Here is a 23,367-nt window from a genome sequence, read left to right on the forward strand (position 1 = left end):
CATCGATCGGCTGACTGTTTTCTAATTCACTAACTTTATTAATGTCGAGGACTATTCTTCATTGAACCTGATTCAACCCACCGATCGTATCCTTTTGCTGCTGAAATCAGCCTCTGCCCACAACTTTTCTTTGTTTTATAATTTATTTTTTATTCTTTATTAATATCGTTTTCCCTTCGATTTTGGCTCTTTTTTCTTAGCTACAAAATGAGATGCGGACAGGACTAACGAACTGAGATATAACTCTTGTGGCTTTGCCCGAAATGATCGCAATATTTGATTGCTGGTTTTAAATCCGTAGTCTCATTTCTCCGATAACTACTAGGCTACTCATCTGAATTCTCACCCCCCTTTCATTTTTTTTTCTGATCGAGTACTGATGTGTTGTTTTCCTATTATTGTTACTATCATTTTGTCAAGGCTTGGAAATAACTAAGGGAACTATTTTTGTTACTTTATTGTATCTAGGGAAGGGGGAGGGGGGATTTTACAGCCTTCTCTTTTTTTGTTTATGTAGCTATAGTAGCCATATGGGAACTGGCGTTTAATTATTATTATTTTTTATTATTAGTGGCATGCACTACTACTATTCTATTCTGTTTGGGTTTGGGAATGATCAAGGCAGCTACTGTTACTGTGTTGGTTACGAAATGGGTTCGTTGGAATGATAACCCCCTTTTTTTTTTTTTTTTCTTTCTTCCATGCTTACTTTATTACCACCCCCGTTTGTTGTTTTTGTATTGGAATGGAGGCACGGCGTCGTTTCTCTAAGCCGCGGTTCGCTGTGGATTGGAGATGCCGATGTCGTAGCTATTATATTTTAGACTTCATTAATAACAACCGTGATTAAACATAGGTTCGGCGGCGTGGTCGTGCGCTAGCCGTTAGCTTTTCTGTTCAAAACTGGCACTCGCCATACTTAAAGGGATATTACACTTTCAAAAAACTTTTTGTCATTGTATGGTCTAATCAGGCTTGTATGAACACCCTGAACAGTTTTTAGTTTTCTTCATTCAGTATTTAGATATTTGATGTAAAAGTTATCTGGCCCTCCAGGCTCAGGTCCTCTCCCCACACACACTCATTGTAACTTCAAACTCCATTTTAACCATGATAGATTCATTAAAAATACCCATTATTTTTTCTGGTGACTCAAACTACCCTCCTAATACGTGAGCAGGCCGTGTTTTTTCCATAACGTTTTTCATGTATTTTTAATAATTCTTTGTGAAAATGGAAAAAATTAAATACAATAAAAATATATAAAAAAGACATGAAAAACGTTATGGAAAAAACACGGCCTGCTCACGTATTAGGAGGGTATTATGAGTCACCAGAAAAAATAATGGGTATTTTTAATGAATCTATCATGGTTAAAATGGAGTTTGAAGTTACAATGAGTGTGTGTGGGGAGAGAGCATGGGCGTGTCGGGCCTGGTAACTTTTACATCAAATATCTAAATATTGAATGAAGAAAATTAAAAACTGTTCAGGGTGTTCATACAAGCCTGATTAGACCATACAATGACAAAAAGTGTTTTTGAAAGTGTAATATCCCTTTAAATGGTCTGCGCTCATTATACTACTTTTGTTTTTTAATTATTGCTCTATAATTTGTAACGTTAATGTTCAGACCTATTAGATCGTTGATTTGTATTTTCTGATAGTTGTTATATGCGAGTGAGCACAAGGGGGTGGTAGGATTTATGCTTTTGTGTTTACGTTCCTGAAACTACAATGCTTGCTAACGTGGCCATGATGCCATTGTGTACTGAACCTACTGAACCCTATATCCCATAATGCACTTCGCGGCAATATTTCTTTCACATCCGGGTGTAACCGACCACCCTTTTACTTCCGGCTCGCGCCGATGTGACGTTGGTTGCTGTTTGGGTGACGCCGCATGTGTGGTGTAACCCTTGCAGTGCCTTGGGTTTTCCACCGAGTAAATTAACATTGAACATAATGTGGATTGTGGTTAAGTTCAGAGAGGCTGGGATCAAAGAGATAATTACTTTTATGGTTTTACCCATTGTACTACAAGCAGTTGCACATCAATAATATCAATAACAAATCGGGAATAAATATGTATTATTTAAAAAAAAAAAAAAAAATGGATAAAAATTGAGGAAAAAAAAGAAAAAATGTTTTTTGATGAAAAGGCAAAAAAAGTAAAGAAAAAATCACACCCGTGTGAACTGAGCGGTGGTCCCCCCCTTCCCCCCTGTGTGTGTGTGTGTGTGTGTGTGTGTGTGTGTGTGTGTGTGTGTGTGTGTGTGTGTGTGTGTGTGTGTGTGTGTGTGTGTGTGTGTGTGTGTGTGTGTGTGCGCGTGTTTGTGTGTGTGTGTGCCTGGTCTGGCCTGGCCTGGCCTGAACAACAGCGCCCCTCCCTTAACATGTGTGGTCAGAAAAGGTTACTGCAGGCTACAGACAGACAGACAGACAGACAGACAGACACGCACGCAGACAGACAGACCCACACACGGCCACGTATAGGAGCGTTGTGACCACCGCTCAAAAACTAAATAAAGGGAAATGGGTTCTGTAGGCCCCCTTTTTTTTGTTTTCTGTTTTTCTTTCTTGCTGGTCGTTGCTACATATTATATTGCTCATTATTCCATATTTAGGTCGATTAGAACTGTTTTCATATTCAGCTATAGGAGGGTCCACTTGGTTAGCCTGTATCTATAATGATACTCACGTCTGTGCTTCCAGGAGGACTTTCGCTGTTTTTGTTTTTGGCTTTTTACTTTTTGGATTGTTTTGGATTTGTGCGCTTGTGTGTGTGTACCCCTCCCCTCCCTCCCTTCCCCTCCCCACTCCCTCTCTCTCTGCTCAGATGCCGATATAATTTAGACGTTGGTGCCAATGACTGGTAGGAATATTAACTTCATTTCCTGGAATGTCAAAGGGCTAAATATTTCTTCCAAGATTGGAAAAGTACTTTCACACCTACAACAGTTGAAAGGGGATGTTTGTTTCTTACAAGAAACACATCTCCGCACAAAAGACATTTCTAGTCTTAAAAGATCTTGGATGGGCCACCTATTTCATTCTAGATACTCTGAAAAGGCAAGAGGGGCTGCTATAATTATACATAGAGATGTTGCCTTTGAACTGAACACAACAAAGATTGACCCCAATGGTAGATATGTAATAGTGTCGGGCAAATTGCAGGGCACTCCCGTGGTCCTGGCCTCTCTGTATGCCCCTACTTGGGACGACGAGGGATTTATTTCTAGGTTCTTCTCCTCGATACCTAATTTAAATGACCATCAGATTATAATTGGCGGAGATTGGAACCTTGTTTTGAATCCTAATCTTGATAGGTCATCTGCCGCTCAATCTACGCTATCTAAATCGGCCAAAGCAGTGACATTTCACGCCGACCAACTTGGCTTGTTAGACCCATGGAGGACCAAATCCCCCTTCGGACAAAGTATTTTCCTTCTTTTCATATGTACACCGTTCGTACTCTCGTATTGACTTCTTTTTGTTAGATAAGAAACTACTGCATAGTGTCGAGGCATGTAAATACCACGCCATAGTTATTTCGGACCATGCCCCGACTTCCTTAGTACTCAAATTTCAGCAAGGCAGACCTCCATCCAAATTTTGGAAATTTAGCTCTCACCTGCTCTCGGAAATCATGTTCAAAGATTTCCTCGACATACAAATAAAACAGTATTTTGAGATTAATGATACCCCAGATGTGTGCAGTAGCACACTTTGGGAAGCATTTAAAGCTTATCTCCGGGGTCAGATAATTTCTTTTATTGCTCATTTCAAAAGAACTGAAAAAACACTGATGATTGTGCTGTCAAACAATGAAACTACAGTATATAATAATCTATGAGAAGGTTGTGGGTGTCCCTGTTTCATCTCTCTCTCTCAACTAAGGGGTCCTTGGCCTGAAGACCCCTGATCTGTGAATCTGAACGGTTTGTCTGCCAGTATCACAGAGCTGTGTCGCTTTTGTTGACCAAAATAAAATGTTCGTCAACTAGCTTTTTTTTTCACTGACGATAAAGTAAATTAAAAACTAACCTATGATGACTAAAAAAAATGACTAAATGTACTGACAATTTTGTCAACAAAAACATAAAAATAAACGAGACTAAAATGTCAGGGAGGGACACGCGGAGAAGAGATCCAGTAGAACTAAAAGACAAGTCGTTGCGCCCTGAAAATAGCAGATCTACAAGCTCACAACGTGTCGCAGCGTGTATTGAGCATATGGTCACGGACAGAACGGCCCCATACAAGGAGATACCGTTGTTTCCTATTTGAGATTGGCAGATTTCACCCAGGTTTTTTTTTTTTTTCATCTCACTCACAGCAGGCAATCAGTGATCACCCCCATGATGTGCACTGCAATGTAGTTTCAAATGCACTACATTGCAGGCACTTTTTTGCAAGTGAAAAAATAAGAAGACATGTGTGATCTTGCCAGGTTGCCCCAGAAAATGTGCCGATCTCAACAGGCACTAACGGTATGCACGTGTGTCACCGTGTTTGCAGCACCGCTCAATTCGCACAGGTGCGTTTTATTTTTTAGACACTTTAACCCATTTAGGCCTGAACACATTATGACGCAATATTTTATGCTTTAACTATTGAAAAATAGCAGATTTACAAGCTCACAGCGCGGCACCGAGTGCCGCGCTGCGAACTTGTAGATCTGCTATTTTTGAGAAATCGTGAAAATTAGAATTTTGACCCGATTCTATAAGTGTCTTTTGAATCCTTTTTTTTGGTGGAAAAAACCTATGTTTCTGTCAGCAATCTGGCCAGCCATCGTCAAAGAAAAGGTCCTTTTCACTTAACTGGAGCTCAGTTAGTCTGTTCTTGAGAGACTACTAATGTCAGTGGTGCCCAAACCTTTTCATGTGAAGGACCCCCAAAATTATATTTATTTGGCCACGGACCCCCATTTCAAAATATCTAGTTCCAGGGACCACCCAGAAGCAAAATTTGAGTTACAAACGTTTGCTTTGAAAATACATAATATTCAAAAATTTGCACACATTTTCACGACTTTTTCAAAAATAGCCTAAATGGGTTGAAAACCCTGGCCTCCCAGTTTCTTGGCATGACAATAGATTTAAACTAGCAGAGCTACTTGACATTACTTAGGTCAAAACATGTCGCACTGTGACGCGTGATCGGCTATTTTCTATTTTTGAAAACCTTTGACGTTTTTTTTTCCCCCAAATTGTTTTAGAATTGCATCTTGTGCTTTTGGGCATAATATCAGTCAAAACATCAGTAATCTCTCTTTATTTTATTTCTTTTACCTGCTCACACAGGAGCTCCCAAAGAAACGTGTAAAAAGCTCGGGTGGAGCTTGGGATCAGAGTAGACCCCCACCCACCCTTTACCCAGCCCAATCCCCCCCCCCCCCCCCCTCGCCTCTGCCCCCTCCACCCCTCCTCCTCCTCCTAGTCAGTCTGCCCCGGCTCCTCAGTCACTGTGGGGCTTTGTTATGAGCCAGGGAGGAAGAATCATATTCTTCCAGCTCCTGTGAGTGTGTGCGTGCGCGCGTGTGTGTGAGTGTGTGTGTGCGTGCGCGCGTGTGTGTGCACGGCCGGTACGTAGAGCCAGAGACAGAGGAGCTCAGCTGGAAGTAGACGTGGAGAGAGATAGACGGACAGAGAGAGAGAGAGAGGGGAAAAATGGTGCGCTGGCTGCTTATAAAGTGGGCTGCCGTCTGTTGCCCGCGCATCTGGTAGCATTTAAAAAGAGCCTGTCTGGTGGTGGTGTTGTTTGGTTGGTTGCTTTGCACGCCGGTGAGTTCCATTTTTATTCAATTCTTTCACCCTGTTTCCAATTCTCTGCTGGTCTTTGCCTTTACCCACTCGTACGCAGACAGCCGACATGTCCCCACCGTGACAGATGATTGGAATAGATTATCTTCTCCCCCTCCCCTTTGTTCAAATTGTTGCAACAGTGAGCTTTCTATGGACGTGTGTCGCTGTCAAAATGTGCTGCTTTGAGGATTTGTGATCATAACTTTCGGTCTTTAAATGTTCTCGTTTTCATGTGACTTGTGATCGGATATTCTTCTGTGTGAACAGAAAGTACTTTTCAACCAGGCAATAACCCTATTTTTTGAGCATGTTATTGTGAGGTAATTAAAATCTTGTTTTTAAAATGGTGATGAAAATGGCCCAGAAATGCGTTGTGCGAGGCTTTCAAATTATGTTAATTTCGCTGTAACGTGATACCTCCGGCATTCGGCTAATTCTGTTTGAGTATGAGCTCCCCTGTCAGTTGAGCTTAATGGAAAGCCTACCTGTGAGTGAGGGTGTTTTGCAAAAGTGCCGAACGCGTGCTGTCAGTGGCTGTAGCGATAGAAGAGCGTTCAAGGTTGTACTTTATTGTTACATCTTGACTTGTGTACAGGTACATAGGAGTGCAAACAAGGACTGTGAAGTGCAGGTGTGTAGTGCACGGAGGAGCGATTGACTCAAGAAATAAAGGAAAGAATCTACTTCCTTTGCCGTTTAAGATCATTCGGTGCTAGTAGACAGATTCTCCTCATGCAGATTCTCCTCATGTTTTTCATTTTCTGTTATTATGAGTGTTCTTCAGTACTGTAGAACCACCTGGTATGGATGCTTGTCTGCAGCCCTAAAGTTACAACTGCTGCAACAACTGAACATTTGTTCAAAGATAGTTGGACAACCACTTCAGAGGCTATATACGACTACGTATGATAACAGCATTCTAAGGTTGGCAAGGAATATTACCTCTTAAGCCCATAGCCATGTGTTGTTGCCAGTCGGTGGACATTGCTCTTGTCTGTATATCTTTATGTATGTAACCCTGTTTTGTCCCATGTGTTATGTCAAATGTGTGTATATATCGTCGTTGTCGGGTGAAAACCTTGTATGTACAAAACCGTTCGTTTTGCATTTATCATTTTAAAAATGATTTAAGCTAGTGGAAACAGCCGATCGTTGATCTGCTGTTTTCACTACTTTTGTGCGACGGCCTTGTATGATGAAGCAGGGCTTTACTTTGCCGAAAGAACGTACACATTTGAAACTTGTAGATACGAGGTATCCAGCCGACAAGGACGATATGTTTTGCATAATTGGCTGCTGTGTCGCAAGACACATTTCAGTACTAATATAACTGACAATAAAGTACTATATCATATCAACTAGTACTATATCATAATCCACTACCGCTACAGTCTGCTCGGTGGCCGGTGTTGTAGTGGGCATATCCTCTTCAAAGCTGGGACTGTAGTTCACCCACCGTGAAAAGGTGAACGGCGGGTCAATCCCCACGGCTCGCCGCCCTCACCTCTCCAACGTGGCATGGTTTCTCTACCTTTTTTACATTTTTATGGAACCATACATCAAGTTCCTCCGCGGCCCGCCCCCCGTAACAAATCGCCGTGCAAAATGTGAAACCGAAGTAGAGGGGAGTCGTTCAAAGCGGCGGTGGTGGTGTTGGTGCGCCGCCTCAGATCGGGTGGGAGGGAGGGAGAGGGGAACACACTGGGGATGGGACGATATGAAAATGTCATATCACGATTATTGTGACGAAAGAAATAGCGATTTACGATATTATCACGATAATCCAAAACCATTATCCATTCCTGGGGGCGAAACATATGCCAAAAAATAGCAGATCTACAAGCTCACAACGCAACGCGATGCGTTGTGAGCTTGTAGATTGGCTATTTTTGGCAGACATTTGATAGAGAGTGGAAAAAAGACTGTATCAAGTACGTGTATTATAAGTACCTTTTTACCAATTTAAATGTTTAAATGGTAGTGGATATGCAGCTCGGCAAATAAAAGGTGAATTGATCCCCAGTGCATGACGGAGGACGATATCACGATGAATTAAATGATCTGCGCTTATGCGTTTTTTATCACGATAAACGATAATATCGCTTATCGTCCCATCCCTAGCTTTCAACTGCAGCCCAGACCCCTCCCCCCATAAGCCCAGATACGCACTAGAGGGCAGACACTGGGAACCCCCCCCCCCCCCCCCCCCCCCTCATTGCACAGGGGTCAGCAGGTCAGGAGGAAATGAAATCCCATATGCCTCCCTAATTTGCTGGGGGTGGGGGTGGAGGTGGGGGTGGAGGTGGGGGTGGGGGTGGTGATGCTTCGTACCCACTCCTCCCTTTCATTCATAACGCTGTGTGTTTGCTCCCTGGGTCTCCCTGTGTGTGAAAGACTGTTCGCTCCCTGGGTCTCCCTGTGTGAAAGACTGTTCGCTCCCTGGGTCTCCCTGTGTGAAAGACTGTTCGCTCCCTGGGTCTCCCTGTGTGTGAAAGACTGTTCGCTCCCTGGGTCTCCCTGTGTGTGAAAGCCAACAATGGAGGGAGAGAAGCCCACCGAGAGTAGCCGTTTTCAGGACCCGGAACGTTTTTAACCACTTTAAACATTATTTTTATGCTTTAACTATTGAAAAAAATTGCAGATATACAAGCTTGTGGTTGTAGATCTGCTATTTTTTGAAAAATCTTAAATATCTGTGTTATCTTTAAACATCTCTTTTTTTAAAGTGAACAACGAACATTTATACTAAAATCTTTGCTCCTGGGGAGGGGGTCCCTGATACATAATATTTAGAGGGTCTCTGATACATAATATTTAGAGATGAGGGTCGGCGGCCAAATACATGTAATTCTAGGGGTCCTTGACACGAAAAGGTTTGAAAACTATTGACGTAGAAACATGGGTTTTTTCAAAAACCTTGGAAGGATTTAGAAGATACTATAGATAGAACCAGGTCAAAAAAATAAATAAGACTTGCACACATTTTCAGCTCGCTGTGAGCTTGTATAGCTGCTATTTTTTAACTCATTGACCGGTCTTTCACTGCCTGGCTTCTCTTACCTTTTAACTCATTGACTGCCAAGGCCCGAGTTTCCCGAGTTATTACAGTAGTCCCAGGCTGCCATAGCCCGAGTTTCCCAAGTTGGAAGCCATTTTGAAAAAAAAAAAAAAATCTAAAAATGCCTCAAATGTATTAGGCATGATCGCAATTGTGAAATTGCATGTTTAGCCCCATAACAAACACATCTTTCAAAATGTCAAAAATGGCTGTTTTGTCTGACTTTCAAGGCTTGTATCTCATGAATGCCTGAACGGATTTCCAAGCGGATTTTTTTTGTTTGAAAGCTGTTAAAAAGTACTACACATATAGTGCATATATGGTGCATGGGCGTGCACGATCCGTGCACTAAACATTGATCCGTGCACTAGAAATTTAGGAAGGTGGCAGTGTTTGTTTTGTCTGACTTTGAAGGCTTCTATCTCATGAATGCCTGAACGGATTTCCAAGCGGATTTTTTTGTTTGAAAGCTGTTAAAAAGTACTACACATATGGTGCATGGGCGTGCACGATCCGTGCACTAAAAATTGATCCGTGCACTAGAAATTTAGGAACGTGGCATCCTGGTACTTGGCGGCCATCTTGAAAAGGGCATTCAATGAGTTAACGTGGGCGCTAGAGTTTCCATCGTGCACGATCGGACACAGACTATGCATCGTGGATGTGCGGGTATTTCATCAGCTTTGAAACAAAACATTTGTATTTATTTTTTATCCGGCCAGCCGTTGTCTATTTATAAGCTGTGTTGTATACACAGAAAGCTAACGGCTGGAATAGAGGATGGACCATCCTGCTTCCGGTTTCGGGCCTCAATGTTAATGTCCATAATGGGTCCGTGTTGAAACCGATCGCGCATGATTAGTTCCGGTCTATTTAAAAAAAATATTGCGATCAAAATATTTTTAATTAAAGCTTATTAAATTCTCGGGTTCCTCGGGCCTGGTGGAGAATTATTATTATTATTATTTTTGGAGGGCCTTTCTGTGTGGAGTTTGCATGTTCTCCCCGTGTCTCCTAGGGTTGATACCCTCACAAAAACATGCACGTAATCCTGGTCTCAATAATGCCTCCCCCTGGCCAGCCGGGGCGCCTGATGGAGGGGAAAGGAACTGGTTGGAATAACGTGTTCCTTCCACGCGCTACGTCCAAACCAGGGAAATCTCCACTGTCAGGTGAAAAGAAGCAACTTGGACTCCTCATGCATAGAAGGAAGCATGAGGTCAGTCCGTTGTCTCCCCAGGTTGGCAGAGGGAGAGCAGAGCCCAGGATTACATAGGCAATTGGCACTGGGTGAAAAAATGGGTTACAAAATTGTGGGATAAAAAAAAAAAAAAAAAAAGTGATTCAAATCTAAAGTGACACAGATTTGCCTTCCAGGTCTTGTCTCCTTTTATACCAGGACCCTGCTTTATGGACAAAACCCCCACTTATAGTGAATTATCAAAGATTGAATTGATATATTTATGAGAAAATACATTTACAACTCTGTGATTTAAGCTGATTGACATGGTTTAAAAGCGACTTGTAAATGGAAGAAAGCAGATATATAGCCTAAATCTGTTGCCATAAACGTAATCAAATTAAACTTGAATACAATGCATTCCCAGGCTATGTTCTTCAAAGACTTCATTGTGAAGGATATGCATTGTCGTCTTTTTCACTCTGCAATGTGCGACCCCAACCTTCACCTTCCCACGACCCCACTCGGGATCCGTCCCATAGCTTGAGAATCTCTGGATCCATCCTCCCACTACTGTTGGCTGGCTGGAAGTCATCCTTCCATCCATCCATCCATCCATCCATCCATCCATCCATCCATCCTTCCATCCATCCATCCATCCATCCATCCATCCATCCATCCTTTCTACGCTGGCCAGGCAATAGGATTTATTGAACAATTTAGACCTGAAGACGAATTATTTCTGAAAAGCTTCAAATATTTATTCAAAAAATAACCAAAAATGTATGTTGCAATATAGCGTACATGGCAACAACAACCCCAAAAGGGGTTCCCATCTTGAAAAGGTGTAGTTACAACTAGGGTTTCCCGTCCTAAATGGGTTTTAATGTAACTCAGACGGAGTACAATTGGAACCCCTTTGTACACTCTTGAGTGCAATGTCTTTGTATAATAACAAGAAATGGAGAGATAGACAAATTGTGTGAATAATTTCCCCTTTCACTGTTGAAAGATCCACTCAAAATGAGAGATCCCAGATACTGAATATTTCATCTTGTTCATTAAAAGTAAATCTAGCACATTGGAGGACCCCCATCCCATCTGTTTTATCTGTTATTGGAGGACCCCCATCCCGTCTGTTTTATCTGTTAAATTCTCAGTCGCCATGACTGATTTCACTCATTAGGATTCCATTATAGAAGCCAGAATGTCTTCTGTGACAGCATCTCGCAAGGCGGAAATAGCCGATCTACAAGCTTTTAGATAGGCTATTCTTTGCCAGACCCATGAAATGGGTAGGCCTACATAAGCAAATGTCGGTCTGTCTGTCCGGGTTTTCTATATAAAGGGTATATATGATGATGACATGATGATGACATGCCTACAAAAGGCATGATGTCATAAATGATGATGACAGACAGGGGGTCTGGCACAACCAGGTTGACCTGGTCTAGTTTTTAAAGATTAGAGCATTTGAAGTTGTCAAACAGCAATGTTCAGAAGCGTCTTCCATGAAATCTTAATGGTCTCGGATGTTTCATATAAAAGCAATATGTAATTTTTGTCTCCTGGTTGGCAGTATGTATTTCTAAAACGTCATAATTTTACATATGGTGTTAATTGTTTATGAAAGGGCTCTAGTGTGGTGTGGGCCTTTCACACCATTTCACAAATGGCACATCACGACAAGGGATGGAGCTCGTTAGTGTTTTATTGATAATGAGCACCTTATCCATCCTGCGTATTGAGCCAGGCTTTTATCCAGCCCCCTGTTGAGGGTTTTCTAATATCTTGTGGAAAATTCTGAACACAACTGGTATCTTTTATTATTGGCCAGTTGTTGTGAGTTTGTGGCTATGAAGATGACAATTTACAAAAGTTACATATAATATTATCGTTAAATATCATTAAAACAATCATTCATTAAGTGTGCAATAAGAGTTAAATGGCTTTATATTATGGATTATAGTACTGTAATAATGTCTTGATCGCCTCTTTTCTTGATTGTTTAAACATGACGTCATGGGCCGCTATGCTCAACAACCCAAAGCTTATTGATACCAGGTACTCAGTAAATGTGTTAACGAGTTTGTGGCGGGCCCTTGTTTGGAGCTCCTTCCCTAATCAGGACCTGGTCACGCAAACATTTTCAGTCATGAGATTGTGTTTAGTTTTAATCCACGGAGGCCGTCAGTCAGATGAGTTCAGTGTTCAGTTCTACTCATCCCAGGAGAGCCCAGGTCTGCCTGAAAAAGCCATACAATACAAATAACAAGCATATAAACAAAAGGTTTGAGCCACCCCTCCGTCCGCTCCTCCTCCGGCTAGTGCTCTCTCTCTGTGTGGGTCAGACCTCCAGTCCCCAGGAGTCAGCCATGGTAAAAAGGCCAGCTCTTAATCCCGGTCAAAGCCCCCCTCTTCTCCCTGCTTTGTGCCCTGGCCTGGGGGGGGGGACACTTTAGCTGGATAGATGCTTATCTGCTGCTCATGACTAGAATAGCCCTGGTTCGGCCTGCAGATGATATACAAAGGACGCTGGTTTCAATCTCACCGTGCACGCCATCGCAATGGTCTTCACAGACCTAATTTGTTCGTCTTTTGGTTTTGCTTTTTGGGAGGAGGAGGGAGGGGTGGTGGGGGCTCCGTCTGGTTTGTATGAGCTTATTTTGCAGTCGCGGTGAAGTCCATTGTTTTATAGAGAGAAAGCATTAACATGTGAAAACAAAACAATAGGACCACGCTTCCATGGATTGGAAAGAATGCACCGTTTGGGGACATTCTGGGCTGGTGCTGATAACTAATTTGGGCCGAGAGCAGATGTTGTCGATGCGATTATTATTATTTTTGTTTTAAATTCATTGCCACTTTTATCCCAGAGAAACGCATACATCTTAATCTTTTTTTATTATAAAACACAACTTTCTGCGTTTCATCAAACTATATTTTAAAGGACCGGTTCACCTCTGGGACAACCAGATCTTATTTTATTGTTGTTTGGGGCACGATCAACACACGTTGTTATTGTTTGTGTTCAATCTGTGTTTTTAGATATTTTAGTATTTCAGCATGCTACAACTGGTCATATGATGCATTTTGCATCATATGATGCATTAGATGATGCAATATCATGCTACAAAGCATCATATGACCAGTTGTAGCATGCTGAAATACTAGAATATTTACAAACACAGATTGTTGAACACAAAAAAAGGTGTCCCAAACGACAATAAAATAAGATCTGGTTGTCCCAGAGGTGAACCGGTCCTTTAATGAGCACACATTCAATCATACAGATAAACAGAACAAAACATAATAACAGATCTATCTTGATGATACACAGATGATGATGAGTATCAGCTAGGGATGGTACGATCAGGTTTTTTGGAACCGATCACCGAGCACCGATCACAAAAGTTTGATCACCCGATACCGATCAATCACCGATCCGATCAAGTTATTATTTATATATTATTTATATTTTCTAAATGTTAATGTTTTAACTTGAATTAATTAATTCACTCATGAATTCATTTATATATTTGCCTTATAGTTATTTACCAGCATTACTATGTATTTATTATCATAGCAGTAACTAATTATTCCTTCAGCACTGTGGAAATCAATACCCCAAAATGGCCTCAGGTGGGCATACTGAACGGCTGGTTGATCGGATGCACCGATCTGATTGGATCGGTGAATTTACCTTTTGATCTAAACCACCGATTATCGCCGATCACGCTTTGATCGGCCCGATCCCATCCATTGCCGATTGATCGGTAACATCTCTAGTATCAGCCAATAGCATAATTGTTGATATAATAATAGTAATACTTGAAAACAGACTAAATCTTCCCCACACAGGGATGGATTGCCCGACTGCCCGTGTGAAGTAAATAAAACGTTTGGGCAAGTGGAGTTTGTTTTCAGATTCTGAAATTCAGGAATAACCTGAACCTGAAATCCTGTCTTCATTAAATATTGTCTATTTATGAAGAACAGTGCCTCATTTCTTACAGCTAGCAAGTTGCACTCATTCTGCTTTTTCAAAGTGACTGTCGCCACTCGACAAGTTATCGATTGCATTCAACTCAAATGAGTTCTACAAACGCAAATCTTATAATGGACTGTTTACTTTTCCGGCAAGTAGGGCATTCACGAATAGTGATTTTTAGTATTCAAATTATTCGACCTCAAAGTATTTGAATAGTCGAATATTCGACAGGACTGGCCAAACTCAAATATTAAGTAAGCAAGAGGCAAACATTGTGAAAGCATGTAGATCGGTTATTTTTACAATATTTATCTGCGGAACTAAGTCACATTAAATGTAATGCCTACAATTCCAAGTGCTTGTCAGGGTGGGGGTCCCCAGTTCAAATATGTTTATTTTGGGGGTCACGGCCTAAAAAGGTTTGAGAACCCCTGGTATAGAGCATTAACAAATTCATCCACCAGGGGCATTGGAAACTCATTCTTATGACTTCCTACAGTATCTAGCCAAGGTTTATACATATATATTCTTTAAAGAGAAAACAATAAAAAAATTAAAATAAGTGAATATTCGACTTCGGTGAACAACGTCAAATAGTGACTTTGATATTCGAATATTAAAATATTTGGTGAATGCCCTACCGGCAAGTGGGCATGACCTGTAGTTGCCCAACGACCAAGTGCCTCTGAGACCTTTTGTCAACCCCTGCCCACACACTTTCACTCCCATGGATATCCAACACCAGTGATATGTTTGTGTATCTCAGACACAAGCGTCCCTTCTCCCTAGACACTGGAAACACCACCTTGGTGGTGATATAATAACCATCCATGGGAGGAGCATGGTCTGGTCTGGAGTGAGAGTGCTAATCTTCTTTCCTTTTTTTTCACCTGTGATTTAACTGTCTGGATGTTGTGTGCCCTCTGTAAACTTTAACTGTTAACTTTGTGAACTGTGGACATACTGCATCCTAGGGCATTAACAACATCCTAGGGCATTAACAACTTGTGATTTTTGCAAGTCGTCTCGACTCCGTAAAAAGTTGAGTTGAAGTCGACTTTATCGTTTGCTAATGTCATCACATCACACACGACCCCCCAATTATTTTGGGGGGTCCCCAGAGGATTAACTTAATGTGAAACATTGTTTTCTCACTCAACTGTAAACAAACCAACATAAGGTTTAAGTGTATAGAGGGTATCTGCACATTTCTAAAGTACCAATTTAAGGACTTTTTAATACCTCTAAAATGACAAATTAAACATTGTCCAAATTGTCAAATATATAGAGGCAGAAATTGTGAAAATAGCCGATCTACATGCTCACAACGCCTCGCATCGCGAGGCGTTGTGAGCATGTAGTGGGCATGTAGTGGTTTGTAGTGGTTTCTCTCATAGAAACGGTCTCTCCCAGTACCATTTAATAGACTTGCTGGTGTTTCTATAGATTCCTGAGTCCATACCATATATCAGTTTCAGTTCAGTATATTTTACAGCCCATGTGTGCCGATTTGTAACCTCTTTTCAAACATGGTGTTGACCCTATTTTGGGCATGTGTGGGACATTTCTACGGGTTTTCAAAAACGGCAGATTTACAAGCTTGCAGATTTACAAGCTCACGTTGCGATGTGTTGTGAGCTTGTACTGTATGTAGATCTGCTTTTTTAACGCTTTGAAAAGGGCTTAAGCGGGTAACAGGGTCCAGTTCCCACGGTCATGAGATTCCTGGAAATATTTAGAAATGAGAGAGGAATGGAAAAGGCTTGGAATTAATCAAATGTTTGGGAAAATGTTTGGATGTACATCGCTTTTGTCAAACATTCCGTGAAATATGTAATGGTAAAATGTAGTGCGGCCTAATTTATACAGGATTTTTATTCAGGACAATGTGATCTACAAACATACAGTGATACGTTCGCTTTTAGCCTGTAGCAGAGGGGTCTTCAACGTTTTCAGGCCAAGGACCCCTTAGTAGACCCCTTTGCCCCACAACTTTATCATAGATTCCATATAGTTTCATCGTTTGACAGCACAATCATCAATCGTTTCTAGATATTTAACCACTTGAACCGTCAATACTTAATAAACTTGACCTTTCACTCTGTACTCAGTCTGCTCTTTTCCCCCTCTACACCAAAGCTCTTTGCTAAAAATAGACAATCTGCAAGCTCACAACGCCTCGCAGAAAGAAGCGTTGAGCTTGTTGATAATATAATAGCCTCATTATTGCACCATTATGATTGCTATAGGCATGGAAATTCTTTGGGAAAACCTTTTGATAATTCATTATTAAAATGAATGAAATTAACTAACATTTCAGTTTGTTGTATTTTTTTTTTTATCCAATAAATCCATTGCTTGAAAGTTACATTTTATCAAATAGAAAGTTTCGTCAAAGTGAACATTTTCCAAATGGATTAGAAAATGTTGCAATTCTGGACAAAATCTCCAAAGGTCACATTAGCCTTTGTGATTTTGGTGATGCACAATTACCTCAAGAACAGATATGCAATCAGTGAAATATCACGTCATTATGTTGATATGTTGGAACACTTTTAAACCAAGCTTTCAGTCAACTTTTCGTCCGTAGTTACTGCACTCTGGCTTTGTAGGACAGCATGGTCTAAGGACCAGGACTCGGACCAACAAAAACAGTCTGGCATCGGTTCAGGGCTCCATTGCCAATCACTGTAACAGACTAAGAAACACAGTGGTGTTTATAATGGATGTAATTGTTGGCTCCATAATAATAATAACTAGAACAGCACTCTGTCGAGGTTCCAACTTGCACCTTGCACACAAGTAGGCCATGAGGTGCGCTCACCACTGGCATCACTGCTTCCAAAAAAATAAAAATAAATATATTACCACTGGCATCACCAGGAATGCTGGTCCCTCATTGTCTGTTAATGATGATGTTGCCAGAGATGCTGGTCCCTGATTGGGCTACGGTCTTAAACAAGAGAGGACACCCACACACACACACACACACACACACACACACACACACACACACACACACACACACACACACACACACACACACACACACACACACACACACACACACACACAGTTGTGCTCGAAATTATTCAAACCCCTCTGACAAATTTCTTCATTAGTTTAGCCACTGTTTACTTAGAACTTGTGAACAATGCTCAAAACTGTACTTTTTGGAACATTCGGTGTCTTTGCAATTGTTTTATATCCTTTTCCTTTTTTGTACAAAGCAATAATCTTTTTTCTGACCATTCTTTATACTTAGCCATGTTTCTAACTGCTCTAATCACAGTCCACAAACTTCTAGTCAGGCCAGGTTGCACATCTGGTGCAGCTATTTAAGCCCTTGATTAGTCGATTGCAGTTGATTACAGATGTTTTCAGGTGTAATTAAGATTGAATAATCGAAAGTGAAAGTGGCGTTGAAAGTGGCATTTAGCATTGAATTTGGAAAAAAAACTACACATTTTACTTTTGTTGAGCTATTTACATTGTTCTTGTATGATTGATTTGTTTCATTCAGTTGTCAGTTTGTGAATTTAGCCAATAAACCAACCAGATGTTCAGAGGGGGGTTGAATAATTTTGAGCACAACATACATACGTACATACTAGGGCATTAACGAAAAAGACTCAGTCGACTTCATTACACAAGTCGACTCCCACCAGAGAAAGTAAAAAAAGAAGTTGTAAAAAAAAGAAAAAGAAAACGATCTATTGTGAAAATACTAGCAGATCTACATGCTTTGTGAGCATGTAGATCTGCTGTTTTCACAATTTCTCAATTGTGAATTGTGAAAACAGCTGAGAAAACAGCTGATCTACATGCTCACAAAGCCTCGCAACACGAGGCGTTGTGAGTATGTAGATCAGCTGTTTTCATAATTTCTGCCTCTATATATTTGACAATTTGGACAATGTTTAATTTGTCGCTTTAGAGGTATTAAAAAGTCCTTAAATTGTAGAAATGTGAAGATACCCGCTATACACTTAAACGTTATGTTGGTTTGTTTACTGTTGAGTGAGACTCAACATTTGACTGTTTCACATTAAAAGACCCTATCATAGTAGGCACCGTGGTGATAAGCTATCCACCACGGTGTAGTCTTTTTTTAAGTCATAAAACTACAACATTGTGTCATTACTCACGGTGAAGAGCTATCCACCGCGAACCCCCACACATCTCTTTGTTTTGACTTTCAGACAGATCGGCCCATCACCCTGTTCACTGATTGGTCGATCTAGACCAGTCAGTCACAGTGATTGTACTTCACCGTGACTATGATGGCCTCCACTTATTTTCTCACTTTAGGTGGATAGCTTTACACCTAAAGTTTGCGGTGAATAGCTCTTCACCCTGGTGAAGAGTTAATCATCTGGGCACCCCCACAAAATAATTGGGAGGTCGTGTGTGATGTGATGATGTCATCAAACGATAAAGTCGACTTCAACTCAACTTCGAGTCGACGTGCAAAAATCACAAGTCGTGAATGCCCTAGTACATACCCAGCTGATGGCAGTACTTGCACTCTCTGCTTGCGGCAGTAATATAATGATCCTGTGTCTCTGTTGTTCTTCCTTCCAGTCACACTGCCAAAGAACCTGCAGGTGGTCTCGGCGTCCGCGTCGTCGTCTCCGGCGGCCTCCAAGCCTCCCAGCCGGCGCTCCATGCAGGCGCCCTACCGGCTGCCCAACCCGCTGCCCCCGCTGCCCGTCCGCAAGGGCGTGAGGGGCCGGCGGCCCAAGAGCGAGACCATCGCCCTGCTCAAAGCCATGGCGGGGGCGGCCGCCGTGGCCGTGGCTGCCCAGAACAACGGCACCGTCGCCGCCGCTGGCAACGCGGGCAGCGCTGGCACCGCGGGCACCGCAGCCGACAACACACAGCTCACCCCACCACGGATCTACAAGAAAAGGGGCCCCAAGCCCGGGAGCAAGGTAAACAAACGGCTTGCATGCCCCGAGAGTGTGTGTTTGAAAAATTAATTGCTGGGGAGCGTCCGTCCTGGGGAAATCTCGGTCTTTTGAACGACCGTCAGTTCATCAAAGGAGCGTCGGGAGGGTTAGCGACTCACCCCACGGAGGTTAGGGTTAGGTTAAGGGTTGGGTTTGGGTGTCGGAACAGATGACGTAGTAAGTAACAGCGAAACGCTCCCGTCCGTCCTCTATTTATATATTACCTTTTCACTGACCGTTGAAAAATCAAAGGTCAGTAAAAAGTAGTAGAGTAAAAAAAAAAAGGTTCATACTGTGATTGACAACCATCCACGCACCATAAGACCTGGAACCACTTCAACCAGTATGTTGTTTTAACTATTTAAAAATAGTAGATATTGAAGCAGATATTGAAGCAATAAGCCACAAGAGGCATGTGTGGTTACCTGGTATTTTATTGCGGCTGAGAGGTGTGGAACCACAAGCCTCGCGTGGCTTATTGCTTTCCTAAAACGGTAACAATATGGCAACATGTAAAATCATAGACATGTACCAATTAAAACTGTTCTATTTCACTAATAATTCACTACAAGAAAGTAGTTCCCAGCTTTTTTGCCAACAACACAGGTGCAGATAATTGGTGCACTGTGTGGAACACTGTGGAAAGAAACAACGTACCTGGGTTTGATATGAACTGATTCAAGGTGTGGGTTATACTTATAGTCGCATATACCATGTTTAGTTTAGTTTATTTTAGAATTTTTTTTACCACAGCAATTTAAGGGAAACCAGCCAATCAGAATCAAGGAATGGAAGTAGAAACACGCATATATACAAGCTCCGAGCTTGTAGATCTGCTATGTTTTGAACGATCTTGATTTCATTTTGCAAACTTTGAATATATTTTTTTGAAAGCGAACATCTGTAACTCAAATATTTGCTTGCTTCTGGGGGGTCCCTGGAACAACATATTTTGAGATGGGGTTCCACTGCAGTACCTATGATCGGCCACCATGTCCATTGTGCTTCACTACTCCCTCGGTTCTGCAGGCTTTGGTGTCCAGTCATTCATCCATCCTCAAAATCATTTGTCTTACTTGTTTTAGTGGGCTCACTGTACTTGTTATTACTTAGTACTGTTATTGTTTCAGTCGACGTTGGTAGCCATGGCTGCCACTTCCCACCTGATGTTGTGTGGGAGTCCAGACTGCTCCAGACCGTACTGAATAACTGCTAGCTTACATAACGTCTTCAGGCTAGGACTCAAGTCTAAGACATACAGGTCATCAGGTGTGTTGTATCCTCCAAAGAAGATGATACGATCTCCCATCATGCAACAGCACATTTCCTTCATCCTATTTGGTCCTTTCCCCTTGGGCCCAACCTTCTTCAAGCAGAAGGTCTCTCGATTGAATTTCCACAGATCATTGAAGGTCTGCTTCCAGTTAGTGCCACCAAATATGTACAGCTCTCCATTGAAGGTAAAGGCTGAATGATCAGTGCGTCCTTCTGGACTAAGCTGTATAGAAGGTGTGTTCAGCCAGCAGTTGGTCTCTGTGTCAAACACTCTGATGGTGTTGTAGCACTGAGACCCCCCTTCCCAACCCCCAAATACAAACATCTTTGTCCCGATGATGGTGGCAGAGTGGCGTGATGAAGCAGGAGGTGGAGTTCCTCTGGTGTTAATTAAAGACCAGACCATTGATGTGGTGTCCAACTTGTACATGTCATTAGTGCGTCTAGTCCGCTGGGTGAATCCTCCATGAATATACATGACCTTCCCCAAGACACAGGCTGAGTGGTTGTACCTCTCCACTGGAACAGTCCCAGAAACCCTTGGTTTGAACCATATACTGGCGTCGACATCAAAGCCATAAAGCACACTGCAGAAAGAATCCCCTCCCCAGATGTAAACAATATATTCTATCAGCACAGCTCTGTGGCCTTCACACACGGAGGGAACCTCCAAGAGGCAGTTTTCTCCTCCAGGTGCCACGGGGGTCAACTTCCTCCAGCATAAAGACACTGTGTTGAAGACATGTACTTCCATGTGATCCTTGGTGATCAGGCTTCGTTCTCCTCCAAAGCAGTAGATCTGATGTCCGACCACCACAGCAGCCTGGTTCTTCCTCTGTTCTCCTTTCAGATGTATCGTCCAGTGAAACATTTCACACAATAGAACCACCCTCAATGAGTGTTGACAACTAATGTACAGACAAACCTTTACAAAGGCAATTCGGTTTCCTCAGTACTAGTCGCTAACTGATGTTAAGCGTATCGGACGATTCATTTTAAAGAACAATTACATGGTTGTGCTGATGACGTTATGATGTCATTGGATGGTCATTGCATTGGATATTGTAGGATAGATAATGATTTCACGCTATTTGATTGGACATTTGCTCAACCTATCACACCCAGTGTGAAGAGAGTGAGGTGCCTTTTATGGATTAATTGTGGGCTCGCTGAAAGCGAGCACACGTATGTTATCTTCATTGTTGTGGGCTCGCCTGAAAGGCGAGAACACTGTTATCTTCATTATTTATTTACCGAGTTCCGTCGAAGACAGTACAAAGACAGGTACAAAGACAGGGCCCTTAGCCAATGAGTTGCGGAAGATCTGGGAGTGGTGTTAGCTGGAGTATTGGTTGAGCTTCACATGACAGTTAGCATGCTGCAGAATATAGTCACGAGCGAGCCCACACTGTTTCGTAGGAACAGTATTTCTAGTTTATCATTCAAATTCTCCTCAAAATGATGTAAGACTGCCTTTGTACCGACAGTAGCCAATGAGGAGCAGCTAAAGGGTTGATCTTTGTGCCCATACATGGTGTTGCATGCGAGCCCACACTGTTTCGTAGGAACAGTATTTCTTGTTTCATTAAACGTCCTGTGAAGCTTGGCCAACGCCCAGCTTTGCAGGACGGACATACATGCACACAAAGCCAGATGTAGGAGCGGTTAGCACCGCTCAAGAAACAACTATCATTTGTTATTTATTCATGGGTTGCAATTTTATTATTCTATATATTTTTTCAAAAGTCATTAAAAAGCTGGCACATAGAATGAACAAATAAATAAAGCTGGCAACAAAAGTGTTAAAAATGAATAGCTGGGGGCGGGGCTGTCAGTCCTCTACTTATATAAAATAAAATAAAAATCAAAGGTCAGTGAAAAGTAGTGGAGTAAAAAAAAAGGTCTGAGTTCATACTGTGATTGACAACCATCCACGCACCATCACTTTAACCCAGGGCTCTTCAACGTTTTCAGGCCAAGGACCCCTTAGTTGAGAGAGAGATGAAGCAGGGACCCCTTAGTTGAGAGAGAGATGAAGCAGGGACCCCTTAGTTGAGAGAGAGATGAAGCAGGGACCCCTTAGTTGAGAGAGAGATGAAGCAGGGACCCCCACAACCTGTTCATAGATTCCATATAGTTTCATCGTTTGGCAGCACAATCATCAGTGCATTTTGGATTCATGTCAATTTGTGTTTTCCGATATTTAACCACTTGAACCGTCAATACTTAATAAACTTGACCTTTCACTCTGTACTTAGTCTGCTCTTTTCCCCCTCTGCACCAAAGCTCTTTGCTGAAAATAGCTGATCTACATGCTCACAACGCCTCGCAGCACGAGGCGTTGTGAGCTTTAGATCTGCTATTTTTGGCTAAAGTTCTCAGAATATGGACGCTAGTGTTCAAGTGGTTAATTTAAAAAATAAATCAAACCTCGGTTCGAAGTGAAGCGGTGGACAGATAAAACCTCTATTCTGAATGTATTTGGAGAGCCGGTATGACAGTTGGTATAATAGGTCTAAAAAAATATATAGATTAAAACACATACATTTTGAGAAGCTAATCATTCTTTATATATTCTGAATTCTACATTCTTTATATATTCTGAATGAATATATAAAGAATGGAGGGCCAAATTATCATGTGAAGCTTGACCAATCCTCAAAGTATCCATTCATCAGACCGGGAGGGACACTACACACATACATATTCTGGACGTACAGGACAGATAAAACCTGTTAATTCTGAACTGAAATGACCATATATGGACATGGGAAACACATTACGACACCTATTGGTTCTGGACTGATATTTTGCACATACAGGACAGGAAAACCTGTTCATTCTGGCCTGGACTGACCATATAAGGTAATAAGGGACCGGAAAATCTGTTTTTGAAAAAGCCTGTTCATTCTGAACTGAAGTGACCTTATATGGGCGTGATACACACAAAGCCGTTCATTGGAAGCGGTTTCCACCGCTTCAAAAGGAGAAACAAGTTTCTATCACACAAAGTATTTGGAGGACCCACTGTGGTAACTCTGAGGACCCCCTAGGGGTCCCGGACCCCCTGTTGAAGACCCCTGCTTTAACCCTTTAAGACC

The 23,367-nt window shown here is 41.9% G+C and overlaps 1 protein-coding gene across 1 annotated transcript in view; it reads left to right on the forward strand.

Moving 5' to 3' along the window:
- The window catches only part of LOC308291694 (sex comb on midleg-like protein 2), a 94,553-nt gene that overhangs the window by 46,289 nt on the left and 24,897 nt on the right, over positions 1 to 23,367 (forward strand). Inside the window, exon 8 of the mRNA XM_080733801.1 lies at positions 18,624 to 18,973. Within this exon, the coding sequence (XP_080589927.1) occupies positions 18,624 to 18,973 (350 nt within the window). The remainder of the gene's footprint in view (positions 1 to 18,623; positions 18,974 to 23,367) is intronic.

The sequence above is a fragment of the Nannobrachium achirus genome (genome assembly GCF_963921795.1).
Source record: "Nannobrachium achirus genome assembly, chromosome: 1".
Lineage (NCBI taxonomy): Eukaryota > Metazoa > Chordata > Actinopteri > Myctophiformes > Myctophidae > Nannobrachium > Nannobrachium achirus.